General features: G+C 40.0%; 1 protein-coding gene across 7 annotated transcripts in view; it reads left to right on the forward strand.

Moving 5' to 3' along the window:
- Positions 1–16,008, forward strand: part of SUPT3H (SPT3 homolog, SAGA and STAGA complex component) — a 326,581-nt gene that overhangs the window by 240,282 nt on the left and 70,291 nt on the right. For 3 of the 7 annotated variants that reach the window (XM_053380349.1, XM_053380347.1, XM_053380348.1), the window contains exon 12: positions 5,889–8,137. In XM_053380349.1, the coding sequence (XP_053236324.1) occupies positions 5,889–5,930 (42 nt within the window). In that variant the 3' untranslated portion in view covers positions 5,931–8,137. Of the gene's footprint in view, positions 1–5,870; positions 8,138–16,008 lie in introns of those variants that run through there. The other 4 variants (XR_008329326.1, XM_053380345.1, XM_053380346.1 and 1 more) reach the window with 4 other exon arrangements.

Raw genomic sequence — 16,008 nt, forward strand, 5'->3', positions numbered from 1 at the left:
CTGTTATTATATTAACAGAAGTGCTCATTTTGGAATTTAATGTATTTGACAATATGTTGACTGCACTGTCTTGATGGTTTTTGCTTCATTTTGCTTCCTAGTATCAAGTGTGCAAAAAACACATGGTTACTGAGTTGGTTGTTTTAACCCATTCTTGCATCCTATCGCCGCTCATCACATTTCAGCACATGTTCACCTGGCAGAGGTGAGGGGTGGGGTACAAGTCTCTTTCCTCTATTCTGGGAGTAAAAATGACAAGACCATTTTGAATGTGGGCACATATGTGCCTCCCACACACATTTCAATCAGAGTGGTTAAAATAGCTCCTAACGCTCACTGCATAAAGAATGGGGTGGATTGAATAAATTAGCAGAATCACAAAAGGAAACCACTCTAGGAAATAGTTTACACTTCATAATCACTGAAATACTCCAGCAAATGTGTCAATCTGTGCTAAATAAATATATTTGTTTATAGACATGTTCTGTATTAGCTTCCACTCTTGCCCAGGACTTTGCCAAACAAAATCCCACTAGAAGTAGGATGTTCGCACCCGAGTAGGAGTTTCTTGGATAAATATTTTTTCTATATTGAGACCAAAACCACTTCTACAAATTTTAGACTTTGATTGAAATAGTATATTTCTTTTGGTTTTTATTTCTTCCCATCTCCGCCACTGGCAACCCCTGGTGCATTACCTTAACTCCTCTTACCTCCCACTGCTCTGGTGAACAAGAGCTTCAGTGGAAACTAAGCACATGGGGCATTAATGAGCCTGAGCAGTAAAAGAACGAGACACACCCAAAGCCTCTGCCCCCAAGGGCCATGGGGCCCAAGAAAAGCTTAGGACTGGATGAGTTACTTTCCCAACAAACAAGGTTTATCAAATGTGAAGGGGAAAAGTAAATGCAATAATGTGGACACACCTTTCGTAGAACATACGTGAGATAGGAAATTATATGTGCTTGCTTCAATATATAGGTGTTTATCCTGTCATAATATTTAAAAGAGGAATCGTTGCCTGAGTAGCCAGTAGCTGCAGCATCTAATGGAATATATCTATTTTTCTCCAAACTTTTTTCAGTTGCTTACATGAAAATTCCACTCCTGTCTGGAGTCCAGTAGCTGCCTATTTCAACATCCACTTCAGTAATCCTGGTATCTAGCCATAAGAAACAATGGGGAGAAATGGCCTAATGCAAATAATAATTATACGACATGCTATATTTTGAAAGCATTAAACAAACATTCGCCTTGTAATCCATTGAAACACTCTTGGGAAGTAATAGTATTCCTATTTTAAAGACAGGGAAACTGAAACGCCATAAAGGGTGAATGGTCTTTTGGAGGCCACACAGCAAGTAATGCAGTGCAGTTAATATTAAATCCCATCATCTTCTGGCACTTTCAACCCACCCCCTCCCACCCAGCTCAGCTTTCTGAACCACACTGTTTCTCTTCCAAGCAATTTGCCTTAAAATACTCAACAGAGTCTGTCAGGAATAACAATAATCTAGGACACAGACTCATTTGTCTGGCCCTGGCCAGAGCAGAAAACTCCAAATAAATGTTTGTAAGCTAAATGAAACTTGCTGTATGCAGCCCTATTTAGTGCAGGGTCTAATCGGGCCACTACATACTGTACTAATAATCTTCAGTAATACTCTGTGGGAGGTCTTAATGTTAGTAGGCTACATGTTTTTAGGCTCTGCCCTGATCCTTAAACAAAATCCAACTTTACAGTTTGCGTTCTTTCTCTGCTTCTCTCCCTTAAGGCTTCCAGCCTAACTTTATTTCCAGAACTTCTCTTACTCTGAAAAAATAAGTCTATTAAAGTTTGTGGCAGTGATGGGAAGAACTTTGCATAAGTATGTTTGTTTTGCAAAAGTGACTGCCAAGTATTGTTTTAGTTTCATTTTTTTAAGCTTCCCTCACCATTGTTTACAGTAGCCTCTGAGAAACTTACAATGATAGTCCACTCCATACCAATTTTCTTCTTTCTCCTTTTGGCAAACGTTTATGGACTATTCCCACACCTCAAGTTTTTACTGGAGCAGATGCCTTCATTCTTTCACCTTCTTTTCTTTCTTCTTCATGATGATATCAGACAAATTCCAGGAAGTGGGAACAGCAATTTGTTAAAGGCTTTTTGATGTAGTGTCATAAAAGGGAATTGAAGAACGACTAGGAAGCAAAATTATGCTATGTTTGCCTTAGAGTCAATACAATCAGTGGGATGACGTAGATCATTTAGATAAACAAATAATGAGAATGTCATTAATTGTTACAGAGAAATGAATATGAGTATGATGAAGGTATTCTGTGATTGTGCATATCCCTATTAGGTAACATGTCCCCTTGTGTTGACTCTTCTGATGTTAATTCCCAATCCTAGTGATATGTTTGCAATCAGAATATAATAGGTTAGATCCACTTTGAGATGACTCCCAAATCTACACTCACTTGCACTTGATCTGCTTCCATGTGCATTGAAAGCAAATATGAAATCTAAACAATTTGTGACCCATCAAGGTGAATGTAGCCCACCAACCATGCGGATAAAGGCAGAAGCAACCCGGTGGCTTTTGAGTTCTCCAGTGGGCCATCAGCCATGGCTCAGCCTGGGGCACAAGTTGTACAGACCTGACGTGTGCCACCAGCTATTGCTACGTTAAGCCCAGCCTCCTTTTACTGCTATGAAAGTGTTTGCTACCTTATGAATGAAGAGGACCTGCATGGGCAGGATTGTTGGAGGTGGGGTTTGCAAGCCTGCCCCTCCCCACTGTAAGCCAGCGTAGGCTCATGAATAAGGCTTGCATGAATAAGGTGATATTATTTCTTTAATAAAATTTTATTTCATATAATTTATATACTGTTTGATAAAACCTCATTGATTAGGAGAGAAGGCAAGAAATAGATCCCAGCAAATGTTGACTTTGACCTCCTCCTCTTCTCACTTGTGTGTTCTTTGTCACACCCGCTCATGTTTAAAGTCCAGAAGTGATCTGTTGTTCAATGGTGGTTGCACACTGCCCAGGTCATTACATTTCTATTAAAGTTGATTGTTGCTGAGTAAATGTGTGGTTCGCAACTACTGAAGCTGTAACTGACTGAGATGCACAGTAAAACAGAATGGCTTTGAGGCCTTCTTCCAAGCATGTTCAGCTCCTCTGTTGGCTAGCAAGGCCAATGTTACACCTTAATAGATGCTATTGTTGTACGGTGTATTTTGGGTCTATGGGCCACAATAAAGCTGTGTGTGTGGTTTTAAAGGGGGCGTAGGGTAGACTGGATTCTTTATGACCTGAATCCAACTTGTGTTTGTGTGGCTGCCAAAATCTCATCCCCCAAACTGTGGAGAATTCAACTGTTTAACTTTAATGTGAATCCAAGTTTATTCTCAGGTTCATTTATCTCAATATAGGCTGCACAGTAGCTTTAAAGGTTTTATTTGTGTGTTAAAGGTTGTTGCTGTGGTTATAAAACTGTTTACATTTCAAGGTCAAGAAGGAAAATACGTTATTTTGCATGAAATTCGTAATGTGAACTTGGGCAGGCTGCAAAGCTATGGCATCTTTGGACTTGTGGTTCTTGTGGTATATTGGATCTCTTTTAGTCATTTAAGGTCTGGCCTGTGTTTGACTATTTCATTCTCGGCTCTTAATTTTTATGACAAAAAATGCTCTTATGTTCAAGCTTATATTATTTGCCATGTAGTGATCAATTAATACACTTACAACAGAATTCTGTAGGGCTTATTTCGAGGTAAGTGTGCATAGAATTTCATTTTTAAAAAGTGAATACTGAAGCTTCACGCATGCATTCTCTACCCATCCTTGGAAAATAATAGAAAATGTGCCCTACACATATAATAAGATTTAAAAAGATACAAAAAAATGAATATCAACAACAGCAACAACAAAAAAAAACATTGGTTGGCATCCGTCTGTCTCAGGAGACAATGGAAGAGTGTTCCTTCAGGGGTTGGAGAGTTACAGTGCCTGTTGTGACTGTAGAGACCAATAACCCCAACAGTCCCTCCTAAATAATATCCCAGCCCAAGATTCTTTTGTAGCTGGAGTCAGTCCAGGCAGTGCCATCCCAGGCCAGGTAGAAAAAAACCAACAAGGCAGGCAGCAGGCAGCAGGTCTTCCAGGACTCACAGTCAATATTCAAAACCCTTTGGCGCTCTCACCCCAAGGAGACTTTCCTAGTGCCCACAATGTTGAGTTTGCACCACCCAAAACCTTTATTTTATTATCCCAGCTGCTTTGCAATAGCTATTTTGTCATTGGATTATGATTGTGTGCTTTTATATTTTGTTACATTTTTATATTTCAGTAAATGCCCTGAAAACATTTTTGAAGGGTGATATACAAATCCACTAAATAAATAAATACATTTTAAAAAACAAACAAACCCTGAGCCTTCCATCCCCTCATCATTAGTGACTCAGGCCAGTTGTTTCAGTCTGGAGATCAGAACAGAGAAAGCAGAAATCCCACCTCCTTCCAGAGAGGTCGACCCTTGTCTTCCTTGGCTGATGTGTTCAAGAGCGCATGGACAGGTTCTCTTGGAAGAGGCAGGTGCCTCTCAGAGAGGGAGGACCCAGCAGCATTTATGCTAAAGAACTCTGTAGAGCTCTGTTTTGTCCCTTGTTATTCAAGATCTATGAAAAGCTGCGCAGATGTGCCACTGGGGTAAAGATTCATCAAGATTCATTCTGTTCAGGTGAATCAGTGAATGTTTTGAATCAGTGTGCAGAACCAGTAAAGAATTGAATGGAGGCTCATCAATGGAAGCTAAGTCCTCCTGTTGGTTGGCAGGCTGTTTGACATGGAAGTGGTAGTCAACCAGTATTGGCTGGTGTTGCACTGCCCTTAGAGCTCAATGGCTGTCTTTGGTTGGGACTGCCTCCCAAAAGTGCTTTGAAACTTCACTTGGTCCAAAATGTTGTAAACTGGGACTCACAGTGGGGAACATGTTTCACCTTTGCTCAAAGACCTTCATTGCCTTCCAGATTGTTTCTGAGCACAATTCAAAGTGATGGCTTTAACCTGCAAAGCCACCAAAGGTCAGGGACCAAATGAGCCAGTCTGTCAACTAAAACGATCATCTCTGTTTGTGTTGCCTTTAGAGCTAGCTGTTGCATAAAAGGTGGCCACAAACGTATTTGAGATGGTGATTAAATTGTGTACTTCCTTCCTCTAGCAAATCCAGTCAACTCTTTTGCTAGCTTTAAGGCAGCGGATAGTCTGTCCCATTTCCCCAACCTTTTAACATCAAATGACTTTTTGATCTGCTCATTTGATTTTTATCCAACTTTTTTTAACCATTGTTGATGCTTTTGTATGTTTTTAATTGGTTTTGTAAGCTGCTTTAGAGGACCTTGTTGGTGTAGAAATCTTTAAATATACCAGTCTTCAACATACAGCTTATCTATTTTGAGTGTGAACAATATTAAAAATATGAAAACCAAGGTGGATGGATTTGAATCTAGGAGACTAGGATTAGTTCCCATGAAGTCTCTGTCAAGGAGAGTCTCCTGGAGTGAAGAGATTGCATGGATTTATAAAGGACAGAAAAACTACAATAATAGTCGTTCTGACCCCCATGTATTGGGTAATTAACAAAACAGGATGTCATATTTTTGCACATGTCCTGGAATAGTATCACTAACCACTTGTGAACCACACTGAGCTTTTAATAGAAAAAGTGGTTGCTTAATGCTTCCTCACCAGAAATATTGTGGAAGCATTCTAATGCTTGCTGTTAGATTGCAGCCAGAATGGTCTACAAAACAGGAAGAAAGCGTTGCTCTGCTCTCTGCCTCTTTTCCTTGTTTAAGTTGATGTGATAATTCATTACAGATTTTCTTTCTTTGACAGAGCGCCTACCGCAGAAATGGGATGACTTTTCTTGCTTGCTAATATGGATGTGGCTACAGCAACAGGAAAGACCATGTTATATTAAGGTGATTCCCCCTCCCCGCATGACACCCTTCGGGAGGGGGGGGTAAATAAATAAAAGTTCCAGCCAGCATGTGTCTACTGGTGAGTGGGCTGGTTTGTTGTGACTATCAACTGGCTGACTGTCTCTTTTTTCAGCCCCCACTCATTCTTACTCTTCTTTCCTAAATGGAACATTTAGGCAATTAATGGCAGGATGTTTGGGCTATTGTGTAGGTGGATGAGAATGCAGTATCCCTTTTGTTAATTTTAGTTCATCACTATATATCCTTTTACATAGCAGGGCAAAAAGAAGCCAGCATATGGTTTATTTTTTGTGCATTAAACGGCAACTGATCTTTCTTTTCTATTTTTTTTTCCTTCTTGCCAGGAAAAGGGTTTTTTAGGGGTGTCAGTTAAAGTATTGGGGGGGCCAGAAACTCCTAGTAATTAAGCATTCAGTGTCCGTTGAAAACTGGGGTACTGTAGCAGTTATGTCCATGAGCTGTGAGCCAGGAAGTCCTTACTGTGACCTTTAAGCTGAGCTAAGAACTCACCAATCTTAGCTTCCATCTGTGATCATTATAATAATACTGGTTTACCTTGTTTGTTTTTTGAAAAACAGTCTTTTCCAAACTGTGAGAGAACTCCTATTGTAGCATGACAAAATTATTATTAAATAAATAAAGCCTCCTGCGAGGCCAAACCACACACCCACTATGGATGTCCTTAGGCGAAAGTAATTATGGTGCAGCACTGTATCAGGTGTAATTGAAGCATTTATCATCATTCCTGGGGCGGAAATGCTGCCTAGTTCTCCACCATCAGAGAAGGCAGCCCATTATGTCTCTTAAGGTGAAGCTCCTTCAGTCAGGACACACACTCAGAGTGGCGAGTCATGCACAGACACAGGGAGTGGACTCCTTGAAAAGCAGGTACTTGCTCTGTCACACTTTGAGAACACATTTTCAGTTGCAAAAGTGAAATGTGCATACAGTTTTAATACAGAATAATAGACGGGGGGAACTATGCTTCTATTCTTAGCATCATTGCTAAGAAGAAGATAATGGAAGTTCTTCAGACACTTGAGGGAAAGCTTGCACAACCTAGTAGAATGATTTTAGTGACTTCGTATTCCGGTGGGGACTGCCTCCTTCTTCTCATCAAACTATGGAATGGAGATTGCCAGGGAACATGTGGAGCTTCCCATGCACATTCCATGTTAAAGAGCTCAAAACGATGTGCCAGTGACACTTTGGTGTGTGCCATTTCTGCTTTAAAAAATAAATGTTTAGAGGTACTCTCATTTTCCTACTTGTATTGAAATACTGCCCCTCAATGAGGCCAAATTTAGATTCACAAAATGTTTAGGGGTATGCGTACCCCTGCATCCCCCCTGAAAAAAGCAGTGCCTAGGACCATGGCAAGGGTCAAACGGAAGGCTCTTCTATTTGAGGTAAACAAGGCCAAGTCACAGTGACCTTCAAAAATCAATATTAAGATTTAAGGTTTCCTAAGGAATGACATTGCTGAAAGCAATCAATCTTACTAGGCTTACTTTGCCTCAAATGTCCCATTCGTGTTTTCAGTATTTTTTTCAGTGAAATGTATTAAGCTCTATGTCTATTGAGCAGCAAGTGTGTTAGAGCCAACTAAATGGAATTCATGAGTTCACTATCTGCTAATTTGTCTGTACATTCATACAGTAAATCTGTGGTCTTCATGACGACTATAGCAGAACCTAGTACAAATTCTGGAGTGAGGTCTGAACGTGAACATTGTTCTGGTTATCGTTTTGGATGGGAAGCGCATTGAATGTTTCACTTAAACTCTCCAATATCAACCCCTTGGCAAGCGCTGCTGCTGCAGCAAACTTAATCAAAGGACTGAGAAAGATTGCAAACAGAGGACATTCACAATCAACTAAAGGAATGATTTATTATATATACCAACCTTATCACTGGACAGTTTTCAAAACTGGGTATTCTTGTGAATTGTTGCAGTTGATACAGTATTCTACTGTACGAACTGGCAGAGTTGTAATTTTAAAAAAATCCATGTCATTTTCCTGGAACTAATCTGCATGTTAAAGAACTAAAAATAATATGTACAATAAAGAAGAAGAAACATTTCTGATGTTCCGTCTTTGCTTGCTGAAATGTATGATTAAACTTTTCTTTTTATCATGATTTCTTATTTTTCTTGGCGTCCATAATGATGGAAAATTATATGCTTGCTGTAAACATCCAGACTATTTAAAAGGACACCAGCATTTATTGTATTTGGTTTCGATCTGCAGGCATATAAGCAAATGAAAACATTTTGGGCCAAGAATACTGGAATAAAAATTCCTTCTGTAGCTGTATCTTTCCCAGATTTTACATTTGTTTTTAAAAAAGTGCATCAGCAGAAAAAGCACTGGCATGTCTTTCTTACTGGTACACTTACAACCCCAGAGAATGAAAAATCAACATATATTTCTCTTAGAAATATGACAGATCATGTTTTTGTTGGTCTGCTGTATATTTGTCTGTCTTGAACAGTCTGACAGGCAATTATTTATAAAATCTAGGTTTGTTCAAGAAACCCATATAATAACCTTTCTCTTCTCCAAGAAGCAAAAATTATAAGGAAGCCAAGAAGCAAGAATTATAAGGAAAACAAGCTACACTTTGTCTCACTTTCTTGGACCAGCCTGTATATATTCGCATAATGGGTGAATACAGCATTCTTTCAAGTTTTTCCTTTTCCTATACTTCCTGATATACTTCCTTTTCCTATACTTCCTATTCTTTTGATCACATCCCTTTTAGCTTGCATTTAGGGTGAATGTGCCATTCACAGTCATGAGATAAGCTTTGAGGTGATGTTGTTCACCCTACTTTGTAATAATCAGCCACATTCCAGCCTATTTAGGTGTAGTCCAGCCCACTGAGCTCAGCCAATAGAATATGCCAAAGGCTGTATTGAAATCTGTTCAGAAGGAATAAACAGCAGAACCAAGTCTTCAAGAAGGACGTTGTATTCAAAAAAAGCAATGCAAAATAATTCACTGAGGATCAAGTATCCTATATTATTGGCTTGTGCTTATATACTTGGTTTGTAGATTACATTGATTCCTTATTGTAGATGCACATAGTAGTATGAAGAGGCATTGTGACTCAGTGCAACCTTATTATCTCAACTCAGAAGTTAAGCCTGTTGAATTCAATGGGATCTGCACCCAAGTACAATAAATGTGGTTCAGTGATTGTATAACCCCCTACATCAGTGTCCTGTCGGACAATGCACAGAGTGGGACTTGCTTGTTAGGAAGCCTGCAACCTTCAGAATGAGCCTAGAGATACGGTGGGATGTGAAGAAATCATTTAAAAGCTTCCAGAGGATTTGCTGCATAAGGCATGAAAGTTGCATGTTTGAAGCAAGCGGGATCCAAACATGCTTAGGTGAAGCTGTTATTCATTAGTGTGTCAGGACTTCAGGTAACTTAAAATAGTTTTATTAGAAGAGAAGCTACTCCGGGTTCTAAAGAGATCTTCCCTTTAATGGTGTAGCTTGCTAGTTTTCTTCCTATTGCCTTCATTTCGGTCAGCCAGCCAGTTTATGTTACTTCCTAGGAGGCTCTTGGGCTTACATGGTTTGGAAGCGGTAGAGTGTGCTTTGGGGGTCAAAGCGGGATTGTTGTGGAAAAAATTCTTTTCTGGCATTTTTCAGAATGGGACCAAATTTGCATTAAAACTGCCGTCAGCCATGTGCTGTTCTCATAAAATATTTTACCGTTTCCTGTCTAGCTCATGTGGAATGTTTCATAGTACATAAACACTTCCACAGATAATTTAAGGATAAATAGATAGTGACATTTGTCACAGGTCTAGCCCCAAGTTGAAGACTATTCTATTACAGTTCATTGGCTGAGTGAATCTTCTTTGGTTTTGGTTTTAGTCTAGGGACCAGGTTAGGCTTTTAAAGCGCCAACTGTACATCTGTACAGAGCAGCAGTTCAGTTAGGGAAACTTGGTGGCATGCATTAAATCCTTGACTTTTCAGAGGGCAACAAGCCAACATTATGCAACAAAACCATCCCTGGAGGAATTGAACGTACATTTGGTGGCTTAAGTAAGGCCAGATGGCTTTAAAACCAGTAAAAGGGTAGCTATTCTAATATAACTTTTATGGTCCCTTAAGATAATGACACTCAAAAAAATCCCATATATCATGGAAGGACAAGAATCAGATACTTGAACTTCCATAAATCATTGATGGAAGCAATAGAAACAACCCTTTAAAAGACAGAGTACCATGTATTACGTTGAAATCTTCATATCTTATTCCCAGGAATGATATTAATTACAGGGGAGCATCAGTTGTCTTTTCTCTATAACTGGGAGAAAAGTACAGAGATTTCTCTGTGTTGCTAGCAATAAGAGATATAGGATGACCAAAACTAGAAATATAGAGGAAAAATATAGCTATAAACTATACAGGTATGTTTTGTTTTTGCCATATATAATATCTTACAATGGTCATGGGGGAAACTATCTTAAATGGTAATGCTGTGTATGTGCAAACACTGACTCCAAACATTTTTTCTTAACACTGCCAATTTACAAAACACATCAGACGAAAAACATCATACCCTTTGGTTCAAGAGAGTTACTTGAAGTGGGTCTGTGCTTAATGGAGATCTCTCAAGATGCCCAAGCAGTACCAGTTATAATCTATGGAAAAGAGATAGGCCAACTTTTGAGATGTAACCAAATCAGCCACCTCTTAATGAAAAAGTAGTACAAAAATGTTATTAGGAAATATTCCCAAGTCAAGGCACCAAGCTACCAGGCAAGGCAATCTGGTTCAACACCAGAACTACTGTATTACCCAATAAGAAACTGATGAGAGAGGAAGTGAAGCCTTCTTTTCCTGTTCTCATTTTCTCTGTGCCATGTAACTGACTGTGGAAGATGTATCTAAGCAAGCTCCAAGCTTAGAGCATGTGCTTGAAGCTATTTTTTTGTATTTTATACCCAAGAGGTAACTTGCTGCTGCTTGGATAAATGCATGAATTAAACCTTTGGAACATTGTGTAAGTAAAGCATCTTAAACTTACTTAACAGTCTCTGGGCTGTTCATTGTAAGTTGGGTAGAAGAGAGGAGCACTGTTTGCAAGCTGACTAAATGGGATAAAAGAATCTAACAACTTAATTTCTGCTTGACTTTTGTATCTTTAAACTCTGCTACTGGGGGCTCTCTCCAGCTGGAGAGTGAATTTAGCCCAGCATTTTGAATCCTGGCACCCAGCCAGTTCTTTTATTATTTACCTCCCACAAGTGGGTCACAGGGATTCAAATTTTCCTCCCCCACATTTCACATTGCCTATGGCCAAGGGTAAGTCTTACTGATGGTCACCTATCCCTGGCATCTCGGTGATATTTTGGAGGTAAAAAAAAACCTCCCACAAAACAGAGAGAGAGAGAGAGAGAAGAAGCAGCAGCAGCAGCAGCAGACATTTTCCCTCTTCTGCCTTTCTTTTCCTATTGACTGTGGCAGCCTTCTCAGTCTGGCACTGGCCATTGGGAGAAAGGCAGGAGAAAGCAGTTTCCATCCAGGAGACTCAGTTTGCTAAATTGGATGTTCTCATAGCTTGTCCTAGTGAAATTATTAATTATAATTTGAACTTTCATTTTAAGAAACTGAAGGGACCACTCCTGCAATATTCCAGAATTTGTAATATCATGTAAGTGGCAAAAGGAGAATTTGAATAGTGGGCATTTTTTAAAATTTATTTCTTCAAAGTAAATCTTCTGTGCTAACTTTCATAGTGAAGAGACCAAACATCTTGGTTTATTACAAAGGCTTGTAGCCTTATAATGACATAAGTGTTCTAAGTTTGTAACACCTATGGGTGTCAAAGACTGAGCAAATCCTTTATTTGAACTCTGGCGACCTGCCCACCAACTCAGAACCTTCTGTCTCACCCCCCACCCTGCCACTCAAATGCTGGCAATTGTCTGTATTTAAATTCTGGCCGTGCTGTTGCTGCTGATTCTGGCAGGGAGTTTTCCTAGCATTTCCTACAGGAGTGCAAATAATTTTTTGAGAGGAGAACACCTGGGTAGATAACATCTCAAAGCAAATTTCTTCCAGTGACTGGGGATGCCGACAGAATAGAGAACATACTTTATATTCCAGTGGAATCACAGCCAAGACATACAAATATGGTGCAGTTTTGGCAAACTCATCATGAGTTTCCTTTTACGCAGGCAGTATTTTTAATTGTGTCCTAAGCTTATGGACCCAAATAATACATATGCAGTTTGAAAGAAGTTGAGAATTATATGCTGTAGAATTAGATGGTTAGAGGTGAAAAGGTATTAAAGGAGCTTACAAAAATGTATTTTAAAACACATTCTAATTATTTGAAAAACAAAGTATCAACTTTAAATAATTTCCTGGTTTGTGCAGGGAGGGCAATAGTTAGTATTTTTATGATACTTGTATATTGAGCAGAGGGAGGGGGAAGTTGTCAAAGCTGGATGCTGAATAAATACCTCACTGCTTGCTGAAATTATATTTGAAACTTCCTTGAATTTTATTATACATGGATTGTGCACTTGGCTGCCATTTGCTTCCTCCAGACTCCCAAAGGTAAGTCTATTGTGCCCTCTGGGGGTTCTCTACTGCTTCAGCTTAGAACTCAATTTCATTTATTATTTTTTTGCTTATCATAAAATATTGCTACATTTTTTCTACTTTGGGCTTGATGAACAAAGAAATTTATTGCCTTCTTTACATCAGGAAGTCTAGGTTTTCCTGACATTTTATTACTTTGAATATTAGAAACATTTCAATCCCAGACAATAAATATTACATGATTATTCTTTACAAATGGATAGGCTATTCCTCCCCTCTCCTCCATGCCCCTGCTCCAGGTTTTACTATGCAACACAATATTACCAAGCAACACCCAAAAATTATATAGACACTTGAGATTTTTGATATTAAATTGATCTTGAAAAGCCAGAGATGCGTCCCAGAGTTTGCTTGCAAGTTATGGACGAAACAGTTTGAAACAGGAGATGACCCAACAAGATGTATGAAGTTTTAAGTTCACTGATTTCAGTGGGATAGCTTGATAAGCGCATGTATGGACAATTTGACTAGATTGTGAGATGTCCCCTTGTTAACTGGGACACTGTGCCCTTTGAGAAGAGCATCACAGCGCCAGGCCTGCTGTGGGCAGCCAAAGCCTTTGCTTGAAGTGGCGGCAAAACAACTGTCAACACTCCCTCATAGCCTCTCGGTCCCTTGTGTATTTTGTGAACTGTCCACAGGACTTCGCTGAATGGCTGTATATAAATGCCAGCCTGTCCGCTCATCAACTTAGGCTGCAGGCGACATGGGGCTTGTCCACACTTCTGCCTGTCCTGCCACAATCCGGGGGGGGGGGGGCTCTCTTTACAGCTGAATCAGAGCTGTAAAAAGCGGGATTTCCAGAGGGGCAAATGTGACCAGGACCCATGCCTAGAAAGCATGGGGCAAGTGGGGAAACTGACTGGATCCGTGCTTCCTAATCACTGGACAAGGGGAAGCGTGGACAAGCCCTGAGCCTTGAGCACAGTGGCAGGGATGCCAACAGGAATTCCTGGACCTGATGCACTGCATATGGATGGAAGTGGAAGAACACCGTCACCCTGCAATCTGTTGGTGGAATCTGCTGCATATATATGTGCATATAATAATTTTGCCTATCCTCCCTCTCTGGGCTGTTACAAAGATAAAAGGAGGAATGGGGAGGTAAGAGACACAGCCTTGAGCTCCTGGGAGGAAAAGATGCAAATATATAATGCCATTCCTGTCAAGAAAAATAAACATACACAAAGCCAGGAGAGCATCTTGCCCGCCCCCAACATTCCACAATCCAGATAATTTACAGCAAAATAACAAAACAAAAAGTTTGCCAACACTGGAGATGTAAAAATGCACACACCACATGTAGCAGTTTATTGTCAAAACCAGTTGGTCATTGCAGGTTTTTTTTCCTAAGCCAAAATGGTTTCCTGCCAAATAGCAATGATGCTTCAATAACCCCTGCCTAATTGCTTTAAAAATAGGATTGGAATGGAAGGGAGAGAGAGAGAGAGAGAGAGAGAGAGAGAGAGAGAGAGAGAGAGAATAATAACATAATCCTGTATTTACTCAAAAGTAAATCCCATTGATTTACAGCACAATTCTAACCATGTCTACTCTAAGGTAAGTCCTATTGAATTGCAGCCCAAGACAAATTAAATTTGCATAAACACCAGCACATTTTAATAGCATAAATTGCATGTTGGCTGGTTGACCGGGCAGACAATGGAGGAGTATTGGAGAGTTACAGCGCCTGTTATGGCTGCAGAAACTGATATGGGAGAGACATATGGGATACAGCTGTGGCAGATGAAAATGTCCAGTTTTGCACTCCTCCTAGTGGTCCTTTCTCCTCTGCTGCTGCTGAAATCCATAGGCTCCCACAAGTCATATGATGTGCAAACACACACAAACCACTATATGCTGTATCTGGGGAGCAATGAGACAGAAGCAGGAAAAGGTATTCCAAATTCCTAGCTCTGCCTGGTAGTGTCCAAAATGGCCACTTGCCAGTCCTAGCTCTGACTTCACTTGTCGACTAAAATTCTGTAAGGTGGGGACGACTACAAACCAGGCTAGCTCATTTCACAGAAACTGCAAAGAACGGGGAGTTCACTGAAAATCCCTTCCATTTAATGTTTATGTATTACATGATTTAATTGCACTGACCTACATATAACCTGCCCTGGGACCTCATGATGAAGTGTGGGCTGTAGACCTGCCAACAGACCAATTGCTGAACATACTTTTTCTTTTTCTTCTTTATGATAAGGAGGAAAATTTCCCATCTTGTCTTTGGGCATAGCAGCCATTCTCAAAGAATTCTTTGAGATTATGGCTGGTGGCTCTAAAATAACACCCTCAAACTCCTGCAACCCCACAGAATGTAATTCATCTAGGCCCTGGAGACAAACCCATTCAAAGTAGATAAGTGTTCTCTAATCATTTCCTTTCCTTTCCTGGGCTTCAAGTCCTTTCTTACATCATTTGTTCTATTCCCCTCAGGTTAACCCAATGCTCCTTGCTGAAGAAGACCAGGGGGTAATAAATTGGGCAGTTCTGCCTTCTCTTCATCTCCTGCTAACACATCTCAAGTAACCAGATCAATCCCTTCCTTGTTCTACTCCTTGCTCCAAACGTAGCCAAAAATGTGCCTCTTTTTTAAATATCTTTTGCAAGCCTCAGCTCAGTTTTAGCCTTCCCAAAACCATCATTACAGGTCTATCACTTTCACAGAATCATAGAATTGTAAAGTTGGAAGAGCCCACAAGGCTCATCTAGTCCAATCCCCTGCAATGGCAGGAATCAACGTGGAGTTCAAACCCACAACCCTGAGATTAAGAATCTCATGCTCGTCTGATTGAGCTATCCCAGCAGTTGTAAACATTTCCTGGGTTTCAGCTGGTTAGTCATTCTGGCAGGCTGAAAAACCAACAGGCTAAATAAATGAAACAAAAAGTGTATCCTATTTGTGATTAACAAAGATTATAAACAGATAAGAATGCTCTGGTTGTTAAGAATCTTCATTTTACATTATTTTTATTCCTTTTGTGAACTGCTGACTCCAAAGGTGAAACTAAATTCCTTAGCGTGGGAAAGGCATGCACTTTTTTCTTAAGGAGACAGACTTACTCAAGGCAGAGACTGTTAAGGTAGAGACTAACAATATGGCAAAGATACTGCTGAGCACTCCACTGACTGTTGGTATCATGTGGCAATTATTGGATGAGCAATTGAAAGAGCTCAGAGCTAAGTTATATAAAATGGTAAACGAAAATAGATCAGAGAAAGATCAGACCAAATAATACACAGGACCTTTTTGGGGGGTAGGGAATACTGATAAAGATCTGCCTGAACATGAGAGTGCAATGGTAGAGCGGAGGCAGCAGATGATGAAATGGAGAGGACCTCCACACAGGTGCCTGGAGGGGTGAAA

This window comes from Podarcis raffonei, chromosome 3, assembly GCF_027172205.1.
Source record: "Podarcis raffonei isolate rPodRaf1 chromosome 3, rPodRaf1.pri, whole genome shotgun sequence".
Lineage (NCBI taxonomy): Eukaryota > Metazoa > Chordata > Lepidosauria > Squamata > Lacertidae > Podarcis > Podarcis raffonei.